The sequence below is a fragment of the Leucoraja erinacea genome, chromosome 16 (genome assembly GCF_028641065.1).
Source record: "Leucoraja erinacea ecotype New England chromosome 16, Leri_hhj_1, whole genome shotgun sequence".
Taxonomy (NCBI): domain Eukaryota; kingdom Metazoa; phylum Chordata; class Chondrichthyes; order Rajiformes; family Rajidae; genus Leucoraja; species Leucoraja erinaceus.
In genome coordinates this window covers 42,194,673-42,217,772 of record NC_073392.1, presented here as the reverse complement: position 1 = coordinate 42,217,772, position 23,100 = coordinate 42,194,673, and the positions used below count along the sequence as shown (strand labels likewise).

The 23,100-nt window shown below is 41.5% G+C and overlaps 1 protein-coding gene across 5 annotated transcripts in view; it reads left to right on the top strand.

Annotated features, from left to right (window-relative positions):
• Positions 1-23,100, top strand: part of LOC129704865 (POC1 centriolar protein homolog A-like) — a 155,067-nt gene that overhangs the window by 47,760 nt on the left and 84,207 nt on the right. For all 5 annotated transcript variants that reach the window (XM_055648247.1, XM_055648246.1, XM_055648249.1 and 2 more), the window contains exons 8-9: positions 7,123-7,191; positions 19,501-19,644. In XM_055648247.1, the coding sequence (XP_055504222.1) occupies positions 7,123-7,191; positions 19,501-19,644 (213 nt within the window). The remainder of the gene's footprint in view (positions 1-7,122; positions 7,192-19,500; positions 19,645-23,100) is intronic.

The following is a 23,100-nucleotide window of genomic DNA, read 5'->3' as shown; positions in this document are numbered from 1 at the left end:
TTTGTAAGCTGACCCAGCTTATGAATGTAAACAGCACTTGAAATGTTTTTTTTAATAAACCGCATTTGTTGTTGTATATAAAATAAGAGAGGACATCTGATTTCTGAATGAAAAGAAAAATTAATAGTTGCACTGATTGCAACATCCGAGAAGTTTGGCACAGTGCCTTGGGTTGAATGTGTTTGTCGTAAAATATTGTAATACAGGTGCACAACCTTTTATCCGAAAGCCTTGGGACCAGACACTTGTCGGATTTCGGACATTTTCGGATTTCAGAATGGAAGATTTTTAGCGTAGATTAGGTAGGTAGCGCGGGTGGCTTGAAAAGTCTGGAGCAGCTGCCTCCTCCCCGGAGACCGGGAGAATCATTGCATAAATGTTAGTCAGTTAGTTTGGAGGGATTTTATGTGGTGGTGGTGGTAGGGGTGAAGGGGTGAAGGGGGAAACTTTAATTCTTAGTCCCCTACCTACCTGGTCGGCGACTCCCAACCTCGCGGAGCTGGGGGCTCCGTCCGGCCGCGGGCGGCGCCGGTTGTAGCTCCGACCCCGGCAACTCTACCCCTGGCTGCGAGGCGCTCCAAATCCAGCGCGGCCCGCGGCCGGACGTCCCAGCTCCGAGAATGTCGGGAGTCGGCGGCATCGCAGCGCTGGGATACCAGCGGGGAGCGGGCAATGCCTTACCGGGTCGCCGTGCGGCAAGCTCCGGAGCGCTGTGGCCGCCTTCTTCCAACATTCGCGGAGCGTCGCTGGATTTGGAGCCGCGGAGCTGGGGGCTCCGTCCGGCCGCGGGCGGCGCCGGTTGGAGCTCCGACCCCGGCAACTCTACCCCTGGCTGCGCGGCTCCAAATCCAGCGACGCTCCGCGATGTTGTGTGTCGGCGGCCACAGCGCTCCGGAGCTTGCCGCACGGCGACCCGGTAAGGCATTGACCGCTCCCCGCCTCTCCGACCAGGTAGGGGACTAAGAATTAAAGTTTACCCCTTCACCCCCTTTCACATAAAAGCCCTCCAAACTAACTGACTAACATTTAAGCAATGATTTACAGATGTTTAAGCGTCTCCCGGTCTCCAGGGAGGAGGCAGCCGCTACAGTAGTACAGACCTGGGTTGACCGTGGGTCATTTTGGGTCAGGTTTGGCGCCAAACGCGAGCTTTGGTGTGCAGACGACATCTGGAAAAAATGGCCGGTTTTCGGAGCTTTTCGGTTTCTGGAACACCGGATAAAAGGTTGTGCACCTGTACCAGGATAATCTCTATGAGAAGAGTTGACTTAAACCTGGGTTATGCTCTATGAATATAGAAGATTAAAGAGTGATTTGATTAAACTCTTGGTGTCTTGAAGCAAGAGATAACCGTGGCTTTATTAAATGGCTGTCTCCTGTTCCCTGTTGTGAGGTATCTTGGTACATTCATCAGGTACCTTATTTAAATATGTGATTGTTGTGAGCAGACTTTACCTTCAGGTTTCCTGCCTGCCACACTATCTTAACATTTTAACTGGCCGTTAGTTCCCTGCGGGGGAACAGTGTTTTATTCATTACCTGACCTCCTAACGTTTCTGGCTGACAGCCGGCCATAGCATTGAAACATTTTCTTTGGCAATCATCTGTCTTTGGCTTTCTTAGTGCCAACACAACCATTGACTGTCTGAGTGAATTAAACCCTGGTCCTAATGTTTGCAGTTCTTTTTATTCCCATTCACGATGTTTCGTGGATGAAAAATAATACACGCCCAATGAATTGCTCTGTATCAGAGGAATCAAAAAATGATCCCACAGCTGCCTATAATGTACCAACCCCACTGCATATATTTATGTAGTGTTATTCTTAAAATATATGTCAAACAACATCCTGTTTACAGTGACTTCTTGTCTATTTAATTGTGATAATTTGAAATTTGGTGATCTTGTGCCATTAGCTCCCTTGTCAGGAGATGAAGTAAGCCGCATCATCCTGTTTAGCATCCCAGTCTGAAGTAGGGTCTCGACCAGAAACACCACCCATTCCTTCTCTCTAGAGATGCGGCCTGTCCTGCTGAGTTACTCCAGCATTTCGTGTCTACCTTCGATTTAAACCAGCATCTCCAGTTCTTTCCGACACATTTTTTCACTGACTACTACATGTGCCATTTCAATTCTGGAAGTATGGGATTTGCTGAATGACAGGTGGTATCCCATATATTATTACACTCCATCACGATACTCTGTGTGGAATTTTCCATCCTTGTGCTGAGGAATTATCTCACAAATCTAATGCCAGGTCCGTTCTGGTCCAGGTTTGATTTCAATGAGGAATTTGGGCCTATGAATTAGGCAGCAAAGCCAAAGGCAAGTTTTTCAAGTTATTTTGTTTAATTTATTTTTAAATGCAGCCGATGAATTTTATTTTTCAATTTATTTTCATTTTAGTTATTTACTCTCATCTTAAAAACCTACGATCATTTAAGATTTTGCAACCGACAAAGGTCCACCTTCAGTTAAAGTAGGCATTGTGGGGAGAAACAGCTTCTCCTCTGTTATCTCAGAAACAGCTTCTTCCCCTTTGTTATCAAACTACTGAATGGCCGTTCCATAAGCCAGGGTACTGCCTGATTCACCTCTACCCCATTCCAGACATTGGACTTTGGTCTATGGAACTTTTGTGCTACAATGCTGAGAACTATATTCTGCATTCTACATCTTTCTCTTTGTTCTACAATATTGTACTTAAGCGTGATTTGATTGTATGTATGTGTCTAGTATTATCTGATCTGATCAGGTGTACCTCAGTATACATGACAATAATAAATCTAAACCTCAAAAGCGTGGTCTATGGGTATTGATTCTAGGAAGTGGGACCCACTGCAGCATGATTAGGCCCAGTATTATCCAATTCCAATCCATTCTGTTAAAGTACTTGACCATTTGCATTAAAATCCTAAATCCATTCATCATTTTGTCCCCATAAAAATACTTCCAGCATATCAAGTCTCTCCTCATAATTGTAGTTACTGTTTTTTACGTCATACTGGGAGAATACGACCTGTAGCCTCTACAGTTTATTTAATTTATATGGTTATATAGTTAGATAGTTTTTTATTTTGTAAACCTTGAAGTTCTTTCACTGTCCTTTTTCAATATATTTTTTTAATGACGTTGGTGATAAAATTAGTATTGTGATACTCAGATTCTGCATTTGTAAACTCTGCATTTGATTCGGCATTTCTGACAACTGACACTGATTAACTTAGGAAGGACGGAAAGGAAATACTATCTATCTTGTCTAATTTTAAAAATAAAATTGTGCTATCACTATCTTTGAAGATACATATTTTGAATATGATTAGGATGAGTATATCTGTATTTTTTTTTGTTTGTTGTCCATTGATGTGAAGTTGGTAAAGTACATAGAATAGAACAACATTCATCAGAAAAAGAAGTGGAGTATGTGCAGCAGTTCAGAATAGTGTTTGTGCTTGCAGAACAGCCTGTTCTGAGAAATATGCCAGCTGTATTTATTTATATGGGTGAATGTGCCTGTTCCAGACTTGACATATGTTTTTCTCTGGCAGCTCACTAGTATTCTGGGAGGGAACTGAGGAAGTGATAGATTAGAAGGGGAAGTGATAGTATTCCAGAAATATGCTTTGACGTAATAAGACCTCTGTTTCAGGCGCCTGGTATGTAAGATACCAGCTGATCGTTGTTAGTTTACCCAGGGAGTGTGGCCAAGTTTACATTCCAGTCTATAATTATAACTTAGATGGTCCTTCCTTTCCAAGGTTGATGTTAAGCAAGAGCTTGTCTGTTTCAGACTGACATTTTACAGCTGCTTTTCCATATATGCACCTGTTTTTTAAAGGAAGTTAGTGATGGGTTAATTGAACAAGGAGGGTTAAGAGTTTTGGGGTGTTAATTTAACATCAGATTATTTTAAATGTTTTAATCTAACAGCACAAAATGTGTTCTCTTTCAGTAATTACCAAGTCATTTATATTAGAAAAGTGTTTGATGTATTTGCATGCATAGTGGATTTTTACACGATCATTTGCATTTGGGACAAATAAATTGAGAGCAATAGTACTTATTGTAATACAGGATTGGCAAAGTAACATTTATTCTGGTGTACAGTCTTTCATTCTTCAACTATGTGCTATTCTAACTTAGTTATTTAAGAGTCCGCGTTCTTTCTATATGTATAAAAAAAGACACCTGTAGGATTTGAAATTGTTGTTCATAACCATAGACCAGTTTTAATCTGGTCTAAATTAAATATTGCTTTTCATAGATTTATTATTTTTCTCTAACTGTTCTTCAATTGAAGTAGCATACCAGATTTTACAATTAAAGTGGCAAACATTATTTTCAAACATCATATCATATAATATATCTATTAATATATAAAACTCAAATCCGTCCGCCTGCAGTACGGATCCCTTCCTGCCTTTTGATTCGTTCCCGTCGTGGGATGTCACAATGCCCAATGCTCGCAGATGTCCAATCGGGATGGATCATTTACACATGCCTTTGCACCAACCCCAGCCCCTGTTGACCGTGTCATCGTGTGATGTCACAATGCCCAAAGACATTATTGCCATAGAGGGAGTACAGAGAAGGTTCACCAGACTGGTTCCTGGGTTGTCAGGGCTTTCATATGAAGAAAGACTGGATAGACTCGGCTTGTACTAGCTAGAATTTAGAAGATTGAGGGGTGATCTTATAGAATCGTATGTTTCTATGTTTCCCTCTCCTCACAATCTCCCTCTACCACCCATTTAATTGGTCCCCCACCCCCTTCAATCTCTACCCCACCCCTTCCCTCTCCCCCCGCTCCCTTCCCCTATCCCTCTGTCCCTCTTCCATCACTCCCGCTACCCCTCTCCACCTCCCTCCCCACTCTTCCACTTCTCTCCCCCTTCCCCTCCACTCTCCCTCCCGACTCTTTCCCCTCTTTCTAATCTGAATGGAGCTGTGTATTGCATGCGCATCAATTGAAATTATCAACAATAGGATTTAAAGTTTTGGAGTTATGCTGCAAGCAAACAGGGCCTTCGGCTGAACTTGCTTATGGCTGTGACCGGTCTCTCTCATTTTTCAATGAACAAGCGCAGAGTCAGAGATAGTCTCGTCCACAAGGTGGGCATTGGCAATAGTTCTCAATGGAATTGTCAGCCGGATGCGAGTATATTTCAGCCTTTCATATTGGGCTTGTAATTACAGTGTAGTCATTTTATAGCAATTATATATCATTGTTTAGTTTTTGAAGCAAAAACCATGGTATTTCATGGACAATACTTAATTTCTAAAAAGACTTGGAAAAATATCAGAGGAGCATGGACCCATTTCCTGGTATATGGTGCAAATCTACAAAGGAGTAATCTAGAATAAATGTCTGCAGTGCATTTTATCCATATGTACACTGATACAATTCTATCTTGCTGTCATCACTATAATTTCTGGGGTGGGGGATTGCAACTTTCACGTGGTCCGCCCTGTTTCAACGAATGCAATCAACCTGGTGTGCACAATCAAATAAGATCAAATAGAACAAATTGTCCTACAAGTTTAGGCTGTGCACGCCATACGCAAGAAGAAAAAGGAGAAGAAGAAGAAGAAGACTATAATTTCTGTGTTTTTGTAAATTGTCAGGCTGCTCATTCAGTGGCAAGAATTTCAAACAACAAAGATTAAATCCTGTGTTTCTGTGCATGCCAGAAACTGCCAACCCATTAAATAAATTCATCTCACTACTGACTGAAGTAAAACAGACCACTCATAACTTTGCTGTCCTATTTGAGCTGATAGTAGCACTATCTCTACTTTTCGAACCTCATTAATATCCCTCCATTCCACTACTAAATGAGATTGGCTGTTATGAAAATCTAATCCTTGCCTTTGTTCCCTTAAACACACTCCTGACCAGCCTTATGCCTTCCAACTACCATAGATTTAAGCATCCTAGATTGCTTTCTAAACTCCATAAGATTAGAAATACTTGTTTTTCTTATAGTTTAGTACGATCACATGTGTATGATTTTAATAATTACATTATGATAATGGATGCCGAGGTGCTAAACTGGAATTCCTTTCCATTAACCTCATCACTTCTTTATTTTTTATTCTGTTAAAATGCTTCTCGAGGTCTATCTTTTGGTCATCTGCTCTTGTCAAATCCTTGGGATGCTTGATTTGTTAAATGGGCGATGTAATTACAAGTTATTGTTGAGCTCAGATAATATCTAATATTGAATTAGTTTCAATAATTTATGGACTGGGAATGTTAATTTTCCAGGCTAATGTGAATGAATTTTAAATTTACTTATGATGGCAGAATCTAAGAAACGGACCGACTTTAGTTTGGTTTAGAGATACAGCGCGGAAAAGGGCCCTTTGGCCCTCCGAGTCTGCACCGACTAGCGATCCCCGCACATTAGCACTACCCTACACACATTAGGGACAATTTAACTTTTATATCAAGCCAATTAATACATCTTTGGAGTGTGGGAGGAAACCGAAAATCTCTGAGAAAACCCACACTGGTCATTGGGAGAAAGTACAAACTCCGTACAGACAAGTACCCGTAGTCAGGATTGTACCGGAGTCTCTGGCGCTGTCAGGCAGCCACTCTACCACTACGCCACCGTGCCGCCCATTGGTTGCCTTCAACTTATTAAAGGGGAAAAGGAGAAAGGTATTTAATTTGGAGTATTTAGTCAAGAGAGTTGAACCTACATAGTATATTGTGGCAGTAACACTACTTTAGTATGAACAGATTTTTTTTTTGCCTAATCTTCGTCTAATGCAGTTAGAGAACCATGTGTTTTCAGTCTTTTGATGTAGAATTTTGTTAGTTTCCTTGAATAGAAATGATAACTGGATTCCAATTTTTTCTAAAAAGCTATTGTGTGAGTTTGAATGAACTGTTATTTAAATGAGCAGAATAAATCGTGAGAATTAAAGTTTTTTTTTTATGAGCAGGGCTGAGGAAAGTTGTCCACTTTGGAAGCTATTTCAGCATTGTATGTTGATCGCCTGCATAAATAGTGTTTTTCTTTGTAGGTTACTCAGCATGCTCTATCATTTGAACCCATTCTTTAATAAAGTATGGATTAAAAATAACATACAATTCCTATTGTCTATTTAAAGGGTCCTGCTACTTGTGTCGTTTTTTCCACTGCCGGGGACTTCTTTGCTTCGGGAGGTTCAGATGAACAGGTGAGTGTCTCCACTTTTCCGTAATAACATTGCAAAATGTATTTATAACTTCCTTGTATTTAAAAAGTAGTTGTACCATAAATATTCAAAGCATTGTTAAACATTGTTTTATTAATAAGATTTTAATTAGAAATGTTACATTTTTACTGTATACCTATTTAGTCATTTAGTCATACAGAACGGAAGCAGGCTAGACCAAAGGTAGACGCAAATCTCATTCCTTCTCTCCAGAGATGCCCGCTAAGATACTCCAGCATTTTGTGTCCATCTTCAGTTTAAACCACCATCTGCAGTTGCTTCCTACACACATCAGCCTCCAAGGACTGTGAAGTAGCCGGCAGTTGCCTGAAAGACCGGCGACTGAAACAGCGACTGTCAGATACTGGACACACACATCGATTCTTTCACCAGCCCGTTATGCAGGCGGGGGACAGGGCAAGCGGGGGGGAGCGCTGTCTGACTGAAATTCATACGGTGCAAAGCCAATGTGATATAGACACACACCGCGATGAACAGGATGGTTGGCTCTTTAATTAAGATCGTGAAAGTACATTGCATGGGAAGTGTCATGCAAGTCCTTTAAAAACGGTGGGGGGGGGGGAGGGGAAACGGGGAAGGGGTGGAGATAACTTTTAAGAAGCCAGAGATACACGGCTGTTCTGTCTGTCGGTTATCCTTGGTTCTGGAAACTACAGCTTACGTTTTATTTTCCCCAATGTAATTCACCGGTCAGCACCGGCTACAACCTACGAGATCCTTCGACCTCCTGGCAACCCAACCACGGCACGAGAATTCTCGCTACTCTCCATGGCGGCTTCATTCTCGTCGCCGCTAATTTTTCAACATGTTGAAAAATTCTCGGCGACCATAATGAGGCCGCGACTAATTCCCAGATTGCGGGAACTCCTCGCGACCATGAAGGCGACTCCCCGGCAACCACCCGTGAACATGTGGCAACCGCAGAGTCTCCTGCAGTCGCCTGAAAAGTCGCCTATGTGGGACAGGCCCATAACTATCGAAATATGTCAATTTTATACTTAGCCTATCTTATTCTCCACACCTTCTCATCAATTCCCCCCAGATCTTACCACTTTCTTACACACTAAGGACGTTTCACTTGGCGATTTAACCTACCAATCAATGCCTACCAACCAACCTATCAATGCCTTTGGGATATAGGAGGATCCAGAGAAATCTCATCTGGTCACGAAGAGAATGTGCATGGAGCCAAAGGTAGATCCTAGGACTGATCCTGGTTTGCCATAAAGTTAGCTATCATTCCAGCTTCATTATTCCTGTATCTTTTCTGGAACATGTACTTCTAACTGAATGCAAGAACTATTCTTATGCTTTCCCTGAATGGATTTGGTACAATAAAATGGATACGTAATAAAATGAGGTAAAGGAGTAAAAAAAAGGCCTAGTCTTGGTTCTATGTTCTTGGAGATATCTATGATTAAATATCTAGATAGAAAGAACAAAGAGAAACTTGTGCAAAGTTATCTTCAAGTCGAGGGGGAAAAACAGAATGGGGAGGTCGATGGGGAAGTTTAAAGGTTGTAACCTTGATAACATAAGAGTAAGTAAGCTATGATAAAATTTGTACAAAGCTTTGTGGGTCATGGTGGCTAATTTTGAATGCTAAACTAGAATAGAATTTGAGCTTTGGTTAGGGTCCAGTGGAAGAATTACTGGAATGTTAGCCGAGTTGGAGAAACCGGGAGCTCCTCGAAACGGAAGATGAAGGTGATCAAATAATGGTGATCAAATCCCTCAAGTTTTTTGGACAGAGTAAATGTGAGAAACTTTTTATTGCAGACAACAGACTATACCAAAGATACAGCAGGCAGCATCTTTCAAAACACAATTCTATTGCAATCTCCCTCTTGATCAATGGCCAAGCAGGTCCTCCCTGGGTACCTCCAGGATAACAGGGATGGGCAACAGTTGTGGTTTGAGGTCTCCCTCCATCTAAGGGTGCTGGGATCATTGATGCTCCGGAGAATGCCAAGCTTCGCTGCATCAGTGCAGGCAGCAATAGTACTAGGGGCAGACAAGTGCTCCTCCTCCCTGCCACCAGTCTCAGAACCAGCCGAGATATTATCGGTTTATGCACCTTTTCTCAAAACAACATGATGTACATGGATCTACTGAACTATTGTTAAACCTCAATGTAGATACTCTAAACAGCAATTGCATTCACAATTTTTATAGACATTTTTATCTCTCATGGAGTTTATGAAAATATTGTGGAAAGCCAGTATATAGAGAAGTTTAGAGCGGCATTCTATTTCTATTGCTGTACATTGAGCTTACTTTGGAAACATGCAGTGGAATATTTGACTTGCCACTACCAATATGTTTTCATTTCTGTTTTAGGCTGTTTCTTAAAATTAGTTATTTGTAATGCTACAATTCCAACATTCCCAAGAAATTAATACATTGTTTTTACTACAAATATACTGGCCAGTATGAACAAGCTGTTCCATTAAAATAAGAAGGCTAGTGTAGAACTAAAGAATCTCATCCTTCAAGAATTTTCAGTCTAGCATCCGAATGCTGCATACATTGTGTTGCAATTTAAAATGATATAAGTTTATTGAGAAAGGTATACTTTATTTCCATGGTGTTTAGTGTGGAATTTCATCATTCTACGACTGTGACTCATTTGTTGTCACAAGAAAGATTTCAGCAAAATGACTGCATGGCGGGCTTTAAAAAAAGCACAATGTTCCTGCTGGTTTTTTTCTTTTTTAGGCATCTATGTTTCCTCTGACTACTTGCATTATTCTAAATGTCATCTCTAAGAACTTCACCAGGGATTATGTTGGAGAGTAAATCTTAAGCAAATAGTTTTTTGCAGTGCTTCTTTCAATAGGTTCTGGCCCATTCGATGTCCCTGATAAGCTCTCCTTGGTTCTTGGCTCTCAACAGGCAGGTCCATTGGGAGTTTGGTCTACTGATGTCCTTGCTGATATTCAGAATGATTCTGAACAAAGCAGCCCAATTTATTGAAACCCTATCTAAAAACCTGCATGTTCAGTCACTCCACCCCTGATTTAACTGTGGCTGCAAATTACACACTTTCAAACCATCTAATATGTAGAAATGCAAGGAAATGGGAAAGTAACCACCTGCACAGTTCCTTCCAAGGTACAAATTATTCTCTCTTAGAAATGCATCATCGTTAATTTTCATCGGGTCAAAATACTGGAACTCCCTATCCAGTAGCACTAAATGATCCTTCACTGCACAGAATGAATCCCCCATCCGAAGGCAATTGGAAATTAACAGTAATTTATGGATTTGGCAATGATGCCCTAATTCTGTAAATGATTAAAAAAAAAAAAATAAGATCCATGATTACTTGGTACATTTACAAGTATAGTCACTATTATGTAAATTAGCAGCCAATTTGTACACAGCTGCTGCCTCCTAGACCGTCCCTCAGGGTTGAGCATTAAATGATTCTCCTCCAGCGGAGAGAATCTCGGAGCTCCAAGTCGATAAGTCTCCAAGGTGCACGATCTGTAGACTTAACAGGATGGAAGTCTGTGGGCTGTTCTGTGTTCCTTTTGTCACTTTCACGTACCTCTACTTCCTTAGAAGGTGTAGGAGGTTTGGCATGTCCCCTACAACTCACACCAATTTCTATAGGTCCATATAGAAAGCATTTTATCAGGATGCAACACAGCTTGGTTTGGGAACAACAACGTCCTCGACCTCAAGAGACTGCAGCGAATTGTGGATGCTGCCCTGACCATTACACAAACCAACCTCCCTTCTATTGACTCCATTTATACCTCACACTGCCTCAGCAAGGCCAACAGCATAATCAATGACAAGTCACACCCTGGCCACTCGTCCTTCTCCCCTATCCCATCAGTCAAAAGGTATGGAAATGTGAAAACGCACGCTTCCAGATTAAGGGACAGTTTCTTCCCAGCTGTTAGCAGGCAACTGAATCATCCCACCACAACCAGAGGGCAGTCCTGTACTACTATCTACCTCATTGGCGACCCACTGACTAAGAGACGAGAGGTGCCCAATGCCTTGCCTAAGACTTATTCTCCATTTTGAGCAATCACAAATCGATGAGGATGTTGTATTCTCTCTGAAGAAAATGCAAGAAAATCCTTTTGCTGTGTTGGAGCTTGGAGCAGAGTATCTGTTTCATGTATTGGTGTCAGGCATGCAGATGCTGTGAGTGTTGTAATTAGAGCCTCTCGGGGATATTCGTCAGGGAAGAGCTGATGTAACAGAGTGATATTGGTTCACTTATCCTGATGTATTTGGGGAATTTGTTTAATGGGATTTGTTTTCCTTTGGTGAGGAAAAACAAACCAAAGTGCTGCTTAATAGTGGTTGTAATTCTACTAATATCAAGGGAGGATATAGAACCCTAATACTGGCAAGAGGTAGATTAAGTGATGGAGATATGGAAGAGGGGGCATTTACTTGTTCAGCCACAAACTGACAACCCCAATATGCATGGATTCTACACCACTCTATATCTTGTATTTTTTTCTGCTATCTGTTCCTTAGGTTGGCACACATTTTTATATCCCTTCTCTCAGGAGTCATATATTTTGTTTTTGTCTTGAGGTCTGATTAAGTTTCCTATCCAAGAAGGCCTTGTATTTTGGTTAATTTGCTTTTGGATCTCCAGGTCATTCTCATCAAACCAACCCTGAAGACCATCTGTGGGACACTGGCTGAGAATGTTCTTCATGGGGTTTTTGTGACTTCTGATGTTGCTTTTCTGACAGCAGATACTCTGTTTACATTATTGTTTGGGCATAAGGCTGATTGAAGTGTCCCTCTAAATCTTTCCTATCCATGTCCCTGTCCAATTGTCTTTTAAATGGTGTCATAGTCCTTGCCTCAAAGACCTCCTCCAGCTGTTCATTCCATATGTCCGCCACTCTCTGTGTTAAGGTTGCCTCTCGACTTTACACCTCTCACCTTAAACCCGTGTCATCTGGTACGTGATTCCCTTATCTTGGAAAAAGATTCTATGAATTCACCCAATCTGTTCTCATGATTTTATACACCTCTGTAAGATCACCCTTCAGCCTCCTGCACTCCAAAAAATAAAGTTCTAGCATGTCCTGAAGGCTTTGTGTCTCAATGCAAGGAGCATTTGTAATAAGGTGGATGAGTTGAATGTGCAGATAGCTATTAATGACTATGATATAGTTGGGATCACGGAGACATGGCTCCAGGGCGACCAAGGCTGGGAGCTGAACATCCAGGGATATTCAATATTCAGGAGAGATAGAGAGAAAGGGAAAGGAGGTGGGGTAGCGTTGCTGCTTAGAGAGCAGGTTAACACAATAGAAAGGAAGGACATTAGCTTGGAGGATGTGGAATCGATATGGGTAGAGCTGCGAAACACTAAGGGGCAGAAAACGCTAGTGGGAGTTGTGTACAGGCCACCTAACAGTAGTAGTGGAGCTGGGGATGGCATCAAACAGGAAATTAGAAATGCGTGCGACAAAGGTAAAACAGTTATAATGGATGACTTCAATCTACATATAGATTGGGTGAATCAAATTGGCAAGGGTGCTGAGGAAGAGGATTTCTTGGAATGTATGCCGGATAGTTTTCTAAACCAACATGTAGAGGAACCAACGAGAGAGCAGGCTATTCTAGATTGGGTATTGAGTAATGAGGAAGGGTTAGTTAGCAGTCTTGTTGTGCGTGGCCCCTTGGGCAAGAGTGACCATATTATGGTTGAGTTCTTCATTAGGATGGAGCGAGACATTGTTAATTCTGAAACAAGTGTCCTGAACTTAAAGAAAGGTAACTTTGAGGGTATGAGACGTTAATTGGCCAAGATAGACTGGCAATTGATTCTTAATGGGTTGACAGTGGATATGCAATGGAAGGCATTTAAAGACTCCCAGTTTGGCAAAAAAAAATCAGGTAAGTTAGTGCATCCGTGGATAGCAAGGGAAATCAGGGATAGTATCAAAACAAAAGATGAAGCGTACAAATTAGCCAAAAAAAGCAGCCTACCAGAGAACTGGGAGAAATTCAGTCTAGCAGAGGAGGACAAAGGGCTTAATTAGGAAAGGGAAACTAGATTATGAAAGAAAACTGGCAGGGAACATAAAAACTGACTGCAAAAGCTTTTATAGATATGTGAAGAGAAAAAGATTAGTTAAAACAAATGTAGGTCCCTTGCAGTCAGAAACAGGTGAATTGATCATGGGGAACAAGGACATGGCAGACCAATTGAATAACTACTTTGGTTCTGTCTTCACTAAGGAAGACATAAATAATCTGCCGGAAATAGCAGGGGACCGGGAATCAAATCAGATGGAACTGAGTGAAATCCAGGTTAGCCGGGAAGTGGTATTAGGTAAATTGAATGGGTTAAAGGCCGATAAATCCCCAGGGCCAGATAGGCTGCATCCCAGAGTACTTAAAGAAGTAGCCCCAGAAATAGTGGATGCATTAGTGATAATTTTTCAAAACTCTTTAGATTCTGGAGTAGTTCCTGAGGATTGGAGGGTAGCTAATGTAACCCCACTTTTTAAAAAGGGAGGGAGAGAGAAAACGGGGAATTACAGACCAGTTAGTCTAACGACGGTAGTGGGGAAACTGCTAGAATCGATTATTAAAGATGGGATAGCAGCACATTTGGAAAGTGGTGAAATCATTGGACAAAGTCAGCATGGATTTATGAAAGGTAAATCATGTCTGACGAATCTTATAGAATTTTTCGAGGATGTAACTAGTAGAGTGGATAAGGGAGAACCAGTGGATGTGTTATATCTGGACTTTCAGAAGGCTTTCGACAAGGTTCCACATAAGAGATTAGTATACAAACTTAAAGCACACGGTATTGGGGGTTCAGTATTGATGTGGATCGAGAACTGGCTGGCAGACAGGAAGCAAAGAGTAGGAATAAACGGGTTCTTTTCACAATGGCAGGCAGTGACCAGTGGGGTACCGCAAGGCTCAGTGCTGGGACCCCAGCTATTTGTCATATATATTAATGATTTGGACGAGGGAATTGAATGCAACATCTCCAAATTTGCGGATGACATGAAGCTGGGGGGCAGTGTTAGCTGTGAGGAGGATGCTAGGAGACTGCAAGGTGACTTGGACAGGCTGGGTGAGTGGGAAAATGCATGGCAGATGCAGTATAATGTGGATAAATGTGAAGTGATCCACTTTGGTGGCAAAAACAGGAAAGTAGACTTATATCTGAATGGTGGCCGATTAGGAAAGGGGGAGATGCAAAGAGACCTGGGTGTCATGGTACACCATTCATTAATAGTAGGCATGTAGGTGCGGCAGGCAGTGAAGAACGCGAATGGTATGTTAGCTTTCATTGCAAAAGGATTTGAGTATAGGAGCAGGGAGGTTCTACTGCAGTTGTACAGGATCTTGGTGAGACCACACCTGGAGTATTGTGTACAGTTTTGGTCTCCTATTCTGAGGAAGGACATTCTTGCCATAGAGAGAGTATAGAGAAGGTTCACCAGACTGATTCCTGGGATGTCAGGACTTTCATATGAAGAAAGACTGGATAGACTCGGTTTGTACTCGCTAAAATTTAGAAGATTGAGGGGGGATCTTATAGAAACTTACAAAATTCTTTAGGGGATGGACAGGCTAGATGCAGGAAGATTGTTCCCGATGTTGGGGAAGTCCAGAACAAGGGGTCACAGTTTAAGGATAAGGGGGAAATCTTTTAGGACCGAGATGAAGAAAACATTTTTCACACAGAAAGTGGTGAATCTCTGGAATTCTCTGCCACGGAAGGTAGTTGAGGCCAGTTCATTGGCTATATTTAAGAAGGAGTTAGATGTGGCCCTTGTGGCTAAAGGGATCATGGGGTATGGAGAGAAGGCAGGTACAGGATACTGAGTTGGATGATCATATTGAATGGCGGTGCAGGCTCGAAGGGCCGAATGGCCTACTCCTGTACCTAATTTCTATGTTTCTATGTCCACCCTCTCCCCATAATTCAGGCCCTTGTGTCCTGGCACCATCCTCATAAATCGTCTCTGCTCTTTTTCCAACTTAATGACATTCTTCCTACAAAAAAGTGACCAAAACTGAACACAATACTCCAACTGGGTACTACCACCTTTATCTGGGTATCGATGAAATGTAACATAACATCCCAACTACTCAATGCCATGACTGATAAGCAGCCTTGATCTCCCGTCCACCTATGATACCATAGTCGTGGAACGATCCATCTGTACTGCTAGATCATACTGCTCTGCAACACACCCAGGTCCCTACCATTTACTGTGAAGGTCCTGCCCCAGTTCGACTTTCTAAAGTTATTGAGATCTATGAGCTATTTCTCAGCCCACTTGCCCAGCTGATTAAGATCTTGCCATAATGTTTGATAACATTCTTCACCATCTACGATATCACCTACTTTATCATCTGCAAACTTACTAATCATGTTTTCCACCTTATACAAATGGGTTCAGCACTGATCCCTGAGACACATCACCACAGTCACAGGTCTCCAGTCCGAAAAACCACATTATCCTAGCCTACATTCCATGAGGCCAATTATCCATCCAGTCAGCTAGCTCTCCCTTGATCCCTTTCAATCTAACCTTCCATAGCAGCCTGCCATGTGGAACCTTATCAAAGGCATTGCTGAAATTCATATCGATGTCTACGGCTTTGCCCTTGTGAACCTTTATGGTTACCTTCAAAAAACTCAATCAGATTCATAAGACACTATCTCCCATGACCAAAACCATGCTGATTATCCCTAATCAACCCCTGCCCATCCAAATGCATATACAGTGGCTTGCAAAAGTATTCATACCCCTTGAACTTTTCCACATTTTGTCACGTTACAACCACAAACGTAAATGTATTTTATTGGGATTTTATGATAGACCAACACAAAGTGGCGCATAATTGTGAAGTGGAAGGAAAATGATACATGGTTTTCAATTTTTTTTACAAATAAAAAACTGAAAAGTGTGGCGTGCAAAAGTATTCAGCCCCCTTTACTCTGATACCCCTAAATAAAATCCAGTGCAACCAATTGACTTCAGAAGTTACCTAATTAGTAAATAGAGTCCACTTATGTGTAATCTAATCTCAGTATAAATACAGCTGTTCTGTGATGGCCTCAGAGGTTTGTTAGAGAATATTAGTGAACAAACAGCATCATGAAGCCCAAGGAACACACCAGACAGGTCAGGGATAAAGTTGTGGAGAAGTTTAAAGCAGGGTTAGGTTATAAAAAAATATCCCAAGCTTTGAACATCTCACGGAGCACTGTTCAATCCATCATCCGAAAATGGAAAGAGTATGGCACAACTGCAAACTTACCAAGACATGGCCGTCCACCTAAACTGACAGGCCGGGCAAGAAGAGCATTGATCAGAGAAGCAGCCAAGAGGCCCATGGTAACTCTGGAGGAGCTGCAGAGATCCACACCTCAGGTGGGAGAATCTGTCCACAGGACAACTATTAGTCGTGCACTCCACAAATCGGGCCTTTATGGAAGTGGCAAGTAGAAAGCCATTGTTGAAAAAAAGCCATAAGAAGTCCTGTTTGTAGTTTGCCTCAAGCCATGTGGGGGACACAGCAAACATGTGGAGGAAGGTGCTCTGGTCAGATGAGACCAAAATTGAAGTTTTTGGCCTAAATGCAAAACGCTATGTGTGGCGGAAAACTAACACTGCACATCACCCTGAACACACCATCCCCACTGTGAAACATGGTGGTGGCAGCATCATGCTGTGGGGATGCTTTTCTTCAGCAGGGACAGGAAAGCTGGTCAGAGTTGATGGGAAGATGGATGGAGCCAAATACAGGGCAACCTTGGAAGAAAACCTGTTAGAGTCTGCAAAAGACTTGCGACTGGGGCGGAGGTTCACCTTCCAGCAGGACAACGACCCTAAACATACACATCAGAGCTACAATGGAATGGTTTAGATCAAAGCATATTCATGTGTTAGAATGGCCCCGTCGAAGTCCAGACCTAAATCCAATTGAGAATCTCTGGCAAGACTTGAAAATTGCTGTTCACAGACTCTCTCCATCCAATCTGACTGAGCTTGAGCTATTTTGCAAAGAAGAATGGGCAAAAATTTCAGTCTCTAGATGTGCAAAGCTGGTAGAGACATACCCCAAAAGACTTGCAGCTGTAATTGCAGCGAAAGGTGGTTCTACAAAGTATTGACTCAGGGGGGCTGAATACGTTTGCACACCACACCTTTCAGTTTTATATTTGTTAAAAAAATTGAAAACCATGTATCATTTTCCTTCCACTTCACAATTATGCGCCACTTTGTGTTGGCCTATCACATAAAATCCCAATAAAATACATTTACGTTTGTGGTTGTAACGTGACAAAATGTGGAAAAGTTCAAGGGGTATGAAAACTTTTGCAAGCCACTGTATGTCTTATCCCTCAGAATCCTCTCCATTTACTGCCTGTCTCATTTTGGTTCACTAGTCTATAGTACCCAGGATTTTCCTTGCATCTCTTGTACAGAGGCACAACATTAGCCACCCTCCGTTCTTTTGACACCTTACATCAGAAGTGTAGATTAGATTGGCATTGGCATTGGCACAGTCATGGGCCAATGTGCCTGGCCCTATGCTGTACTGTACCATGTTCCAAGAACAGCAACAACATGTTTGGGTAATAGAAATTGCAGATACAATTACACTGTTTAACAGGCATTTGGACAGGTGTTTGGATAGTAAAAGCGTGGTGAGATATGGGCCTAATGGAGGGAAAAGGGTTGGCGTGGATGGGCATTGTGGCCAGCATGGATGAGATAGATCGAAAGAGCCTGTAATGGCAAATTTCCGACCCTTCCAGTGTCCTCCTTTCCGTTGTCATTACTACACAGGTAAGTAGGAGTGATCTTACGCAGAACAAATAGAACAGATCTTCCCGTTGTTTAATTGGTTGTTTATTGAAGTAGTTGTACAAACAAAGAGATGCACGTGCCAGGTTTTCCTTATTCTGTATACAAGTTGTAACTGGCTGTTCTCCCTGGTCTGGTGAGAACTGTATGCTCTCCCTCCCTGTGCCTGGTCTGCCCTTCCCTGTCTGCTATGCCCATATATATACACCACCTGTACATCTAATGATCACCCCAAGTGTCCAAAATTATACTGCCAGATATATCTAGACAAAATAATATAATATGCCAACAGTAACTAGCCTAAACATAAATGGCTCCGACAGAGCCCTTTCCTGTGTTGTATACATTTTTTCGTGAAACAGTAAGAGGGGAAATATTTGTAATGGTGAAGTATTAAATCTTAGTGATTAATTGTTAGCAATTTCAAAGTCAAACTGAGCGTTTATTATATATTATTGGGAGAAGTTGGAAGCAAATGTAGACTTGCTGGCAAAATGTAGCTGGCAGTCTTGTGTTTAGTAGTAGTTCTCAAGCTTGAGTATGAAAGCTGGGGTTCAGTCCTACTCTAGAATCTATGCACAACTTCTGAACTGATATTACAGTGAATTACCAAGGGAACAGCTGCATAGCTGTGAATGCTGCACAACTCTACAGAACGTTTTTCCTTCTATTATTTATTATGTAAAAGAATATGTGTGTTATGATTGTGTTTATAATTTGTTTGGTTGTTTTGTTGTTTGTCTTTTGCACAAAAGTCCGCGAGCATTGCCACTTTAATTTCACTGCACATCTCGTATGTGTATGTGACAAATAAACTTGACTTGACTTGACTTGACTTAAGATAATTTATAACTACATTCCTTTTGGCCTATGCAGATGAATGTAAAATACACATACATGACACTTTTCTCCTGGTATTCTAGTCAAAATGTAATCCTCAATCGACACTAACGTGGGGTGGGAGATTGTTTCAACTAATGCAATCAACCTGCCATGCACAATCAAATAAGATCAAATAGAACAAGTTGTCCTACAACTTTAGGCTGTACACGCCATACGCAAGAAGAAGAAGACACGACCATAGCAGCTTAGGTATTTGTATTAATGTTCTTTCCACATTGTTGATAATTTGGTTACCACTGTTTCCTGCATTACATCAGTGGCCACACGAGTAGTGAACCATCAACTGAAGAGCACTTTAAACATTTCATAAAATTGACAAAAATGCTCTATCAATCCAGGTTATGTCAACTTTATATCCATTATTACGTCAAAACTATTGCACTTATTTTTCTTCGAAGTTGATTCATTCTTGCTCCCATGTTTTCTTTTCCAGAGATCATTATAAATCAAGTGACGTCCCTAATTGGGATGATGATCATTATAGAGTTATGCTGATAACTACCCTAATACAATACATTTTCAGGTTATGGTATGGAAGACCAATTTCGATGCTGCAAATTATGAGGAGAAATTGAAAAATCAATCTCAACCTGTTAATTGTGTGCTGAAGGACTTGGAGATTTCTTCTCAGTTACCAGAATGTGCTTCAAAGACGCATGCTGCAGAGGTAAGTTCTTTTTTAAATTTGATTAATTTATCTGCCTTTATGTTACACATAATACACATTTAGGTGTACATGTTTTTTTTTGGTATTTTAACTCTTCTGTACTTGAAATACCATACATGGTATCTGAAGAAGGGTTTCGGCCCGAAACGTTGCCTATTTCCTTCGCTCCATAGATGCTGCCTCACCCGCTGAGTTTCTCCAGCATTTTTGTCTATATACCATAAATCCTTTTTATTACGGACCTATTTATAACAGATTTCTGTTATAGCGGACGGAGTGTACCCACGGTAATCAGGCACCACTGTCTCTTTAAGAACACAGGCTGCTATTTACACTGTGGAGGCTATTAACATTGACAAGCCATTAAAATTGGCAAGCAATTGCTTTGATTGACACTTAACTCTATTAAACAAAGTATCAAGCAGCCTTTCATATTTTTAATTTGCAGTAACAAATATACTTTTGTAACTGTTAAAAATAACTACACTCAGCAGGTTAGTTGCGTGTTTGGAAGGAGAAACTGAGTTGAGATTTAAGGTTGATGTCCTTTTACACTGAAGTCTGGGTAGGCAATTGGTCGTGGGAATCTCACAGAGTGGGACAGGATTTCCTCACCCCATCACACTTCCACCCCACGCCCCAGACCTTCCATTTTGCTCTCAATCTCTGAATGTGTGATCAGCAGCAGGGGCAGTGGTTATTGACGTTCCCCAACTGTTCTGGACAGATTGATGCCGGGTGGCATTATTATGCCACTGCGCTGTGTGTGATGAGAGAGGTCCACTGGACTCCCAATGACTGGGCTCCATGATTCTGACCCTGGGCAGTGATATCAATGGGGGGGAAATCCTTACTTTGTTAGTCGGTTAGAACAGACACCATGTCTTCCCTCCCCCCACCCCCATACACTGTTATGACGAGGGTTTACTGTACTCAATGATGAATGCACATGAATATTCTGGTTCATTTCTTTCCATGAAGCTCTTTTTTCATATTGTGTTTTGTGGATCACTGGTAACTGTGATTCTCAATGCTGCCACATCATTATACTAACCCATCATAACCCAGATTATTATTGCAGGTGTTCTTGGTACAATCTTCTAAAACCTCATAATCCTCTTAATCTATGGTTTTGAATATTTTTCCCTTCATTGTAACATCAGGTGTTTGGCTAATTGATTATAATTCTAACTGTTCAAGTAATTCAGCAGTATGCACCAGTCTCTGGGAATACAAGATCAGCATCCAGCTGACTGGTGAAAATATGTAATGTCAGTTCCAAGGCAATGGCCAACTCAAAGATATGGTCCAAATAGTTTACTGGAAAATGGGAGAGACTGTGGTACTTTAAAACTTATTCTTTACCCTTTCTCTCAAACTCACCATTTGCTGGAAGATTACAGCGACAACAACTTCTTAGGAACTTAGCACCTTCCAGAACAGGTGACTTGATCTGCACCTTTGGTACTACACTGAGCATCCACCTCTGTTGCCACAATGGCCACATCAGGACACTATATTAGGGAACTGTTACACAGCATGTTAAAGTTTATTAAGCAGTGGTTCTTTTCTCTTACATTCCTCTTCATCCTTACCAACATGAAGGTTGAAGGGCAATGTAAGTCACCACTTGCATATACACTTTTTGGGAGCAACCTAATGAACTGTAAAGTGAAAGGAGAACTTCTCCCTTTACCCTTCTTAGCCCTATTTCATCACTCTATAATGAGTTTTGATCTAAAGAACCTGGCAGATTAGTGAAGACCAGATCCGCCTCCGATACATGTTCTTTGCATTGGTTCCTGACCTTTTCAACCAAACTCAACACCTGTTGGATGATTGCAGCTATACCCACACTAATGTGGGCCCAATCCTCCCCCCCCCCCATCAAAAACACCCCATGAGCTGCTGCCCACCATTGGGGCCCATGCCCTTTTCACTGCTAGAAATGTAGAAGCCTAAAATCACACACCATCAGGCTCAAGAACAGTTACTTTCCTACAGCCATTAGATTATTGAACTGATTTACACAATCCTAGTCCTAGTTCAACAACTGAACGCTACGGACCACCTCTTGGACTACCATCGACTTTTTCTTATTATGTTTTACACTAGTGTCATTTTTGCAGTCTTTATCTTTTTGCTGTCTTGCAGAATTTGTATGTACACTTTGTTTTTGTGTCGGTGCCTGTGATGCAGCAGCAAACAAGATTTTCATTGCATCTCACTGGTGCATATGACAAGAAAATTGACTTGACTTGTGGTTGATTGAATCCCTCCATAGATTCAACCAGGCAAGTTTTCTCAAAGGACAATTTGTGGAAGCTTGAAATATTGGAAATATCTGTGTCAGTGCATACCTCAGTGCTGAAAGTAAAGCATGTGAAGTTTTCTCCCATTAAGCATGTATTTAGGGTGATCTCCCAAGTGAAACGGTGAATGATTCTGAGGTTTAATGATTGTCGGGAAGGTCAAAATTACTATTAACGCTTGCCTCCAAAAACAAAGCAGTCCCGGCGCTCTGCAAAGCTCTGTTTGATATTGAAGGAGGTCGCTGTTTTCAGCAAGGACTAAGAATGTATTTGTATGTTGGTCCTTAAAAAAGTCATAGGAATGTTATTGATTAAATCTGGTTGTTCTGTGATTAAATAAAAACGTATTTTTCAGACCAGTGAATTTGAAAATCCAATTTGAGAAAACTTATTTTAGTATTGTTGCCATCATGTGGGAAAGCTTTAAACCATGAAAAATGACCAAGACATATCCTGCCAGTGAGAAGTTGACTTTTTTGATGAATGCCAAGGTACCCTGAAATTCCCATCTCCAAATTAGGCTGCTTTAACTACAAAACTTTGTTTTGAAAAGTTGTATGAGTCTTGAAGCCAGATTTTGTTGAATATTCCTTCTTTCGTGTGTTGTCCACCATGCACTCTAATGACCAAGTCTGAAGATGGGTCTCGACCCGAAACATCACCTTCTCTCCAGAGATGCTGCCTGTCCCGCTGAGTTGCTCCAGCTTTTTGTGTCTACCTTCGGTATAAACCAGCATCTGCAGTTCCTTCTTACACAGACCAAGTACCAATGACTGGTTTAAGAGGGAACTGCAGATGCTGGAGAATCGAAGGTTACACAAAAAAGCTGGAGAAACTCAGCGGGTGCAGCAGCATCTATGGAGCGAAGGAATTATTTCCTTCGCTCCATAGATGCTGCTGCACCCGCTGAGTTTCTCCAGCTTTTTTGTGTAACCACCAATGACTGGTTGCTGTCCATCTCATCAGCATTCTGCCAGATGGATTGCATTCTTCTTTTAGTTTAGGGAATCCACATCCTTCGCCAACTTTAAGTTACAGACATTCCCAGAGCTCTGGATAGAATCTGATTCCATTTTTTTATTTCCACCAATAAAACTGGTAGAACCAGCATGACATTTTGGAGCCATAGTACCTTGATCAGCAG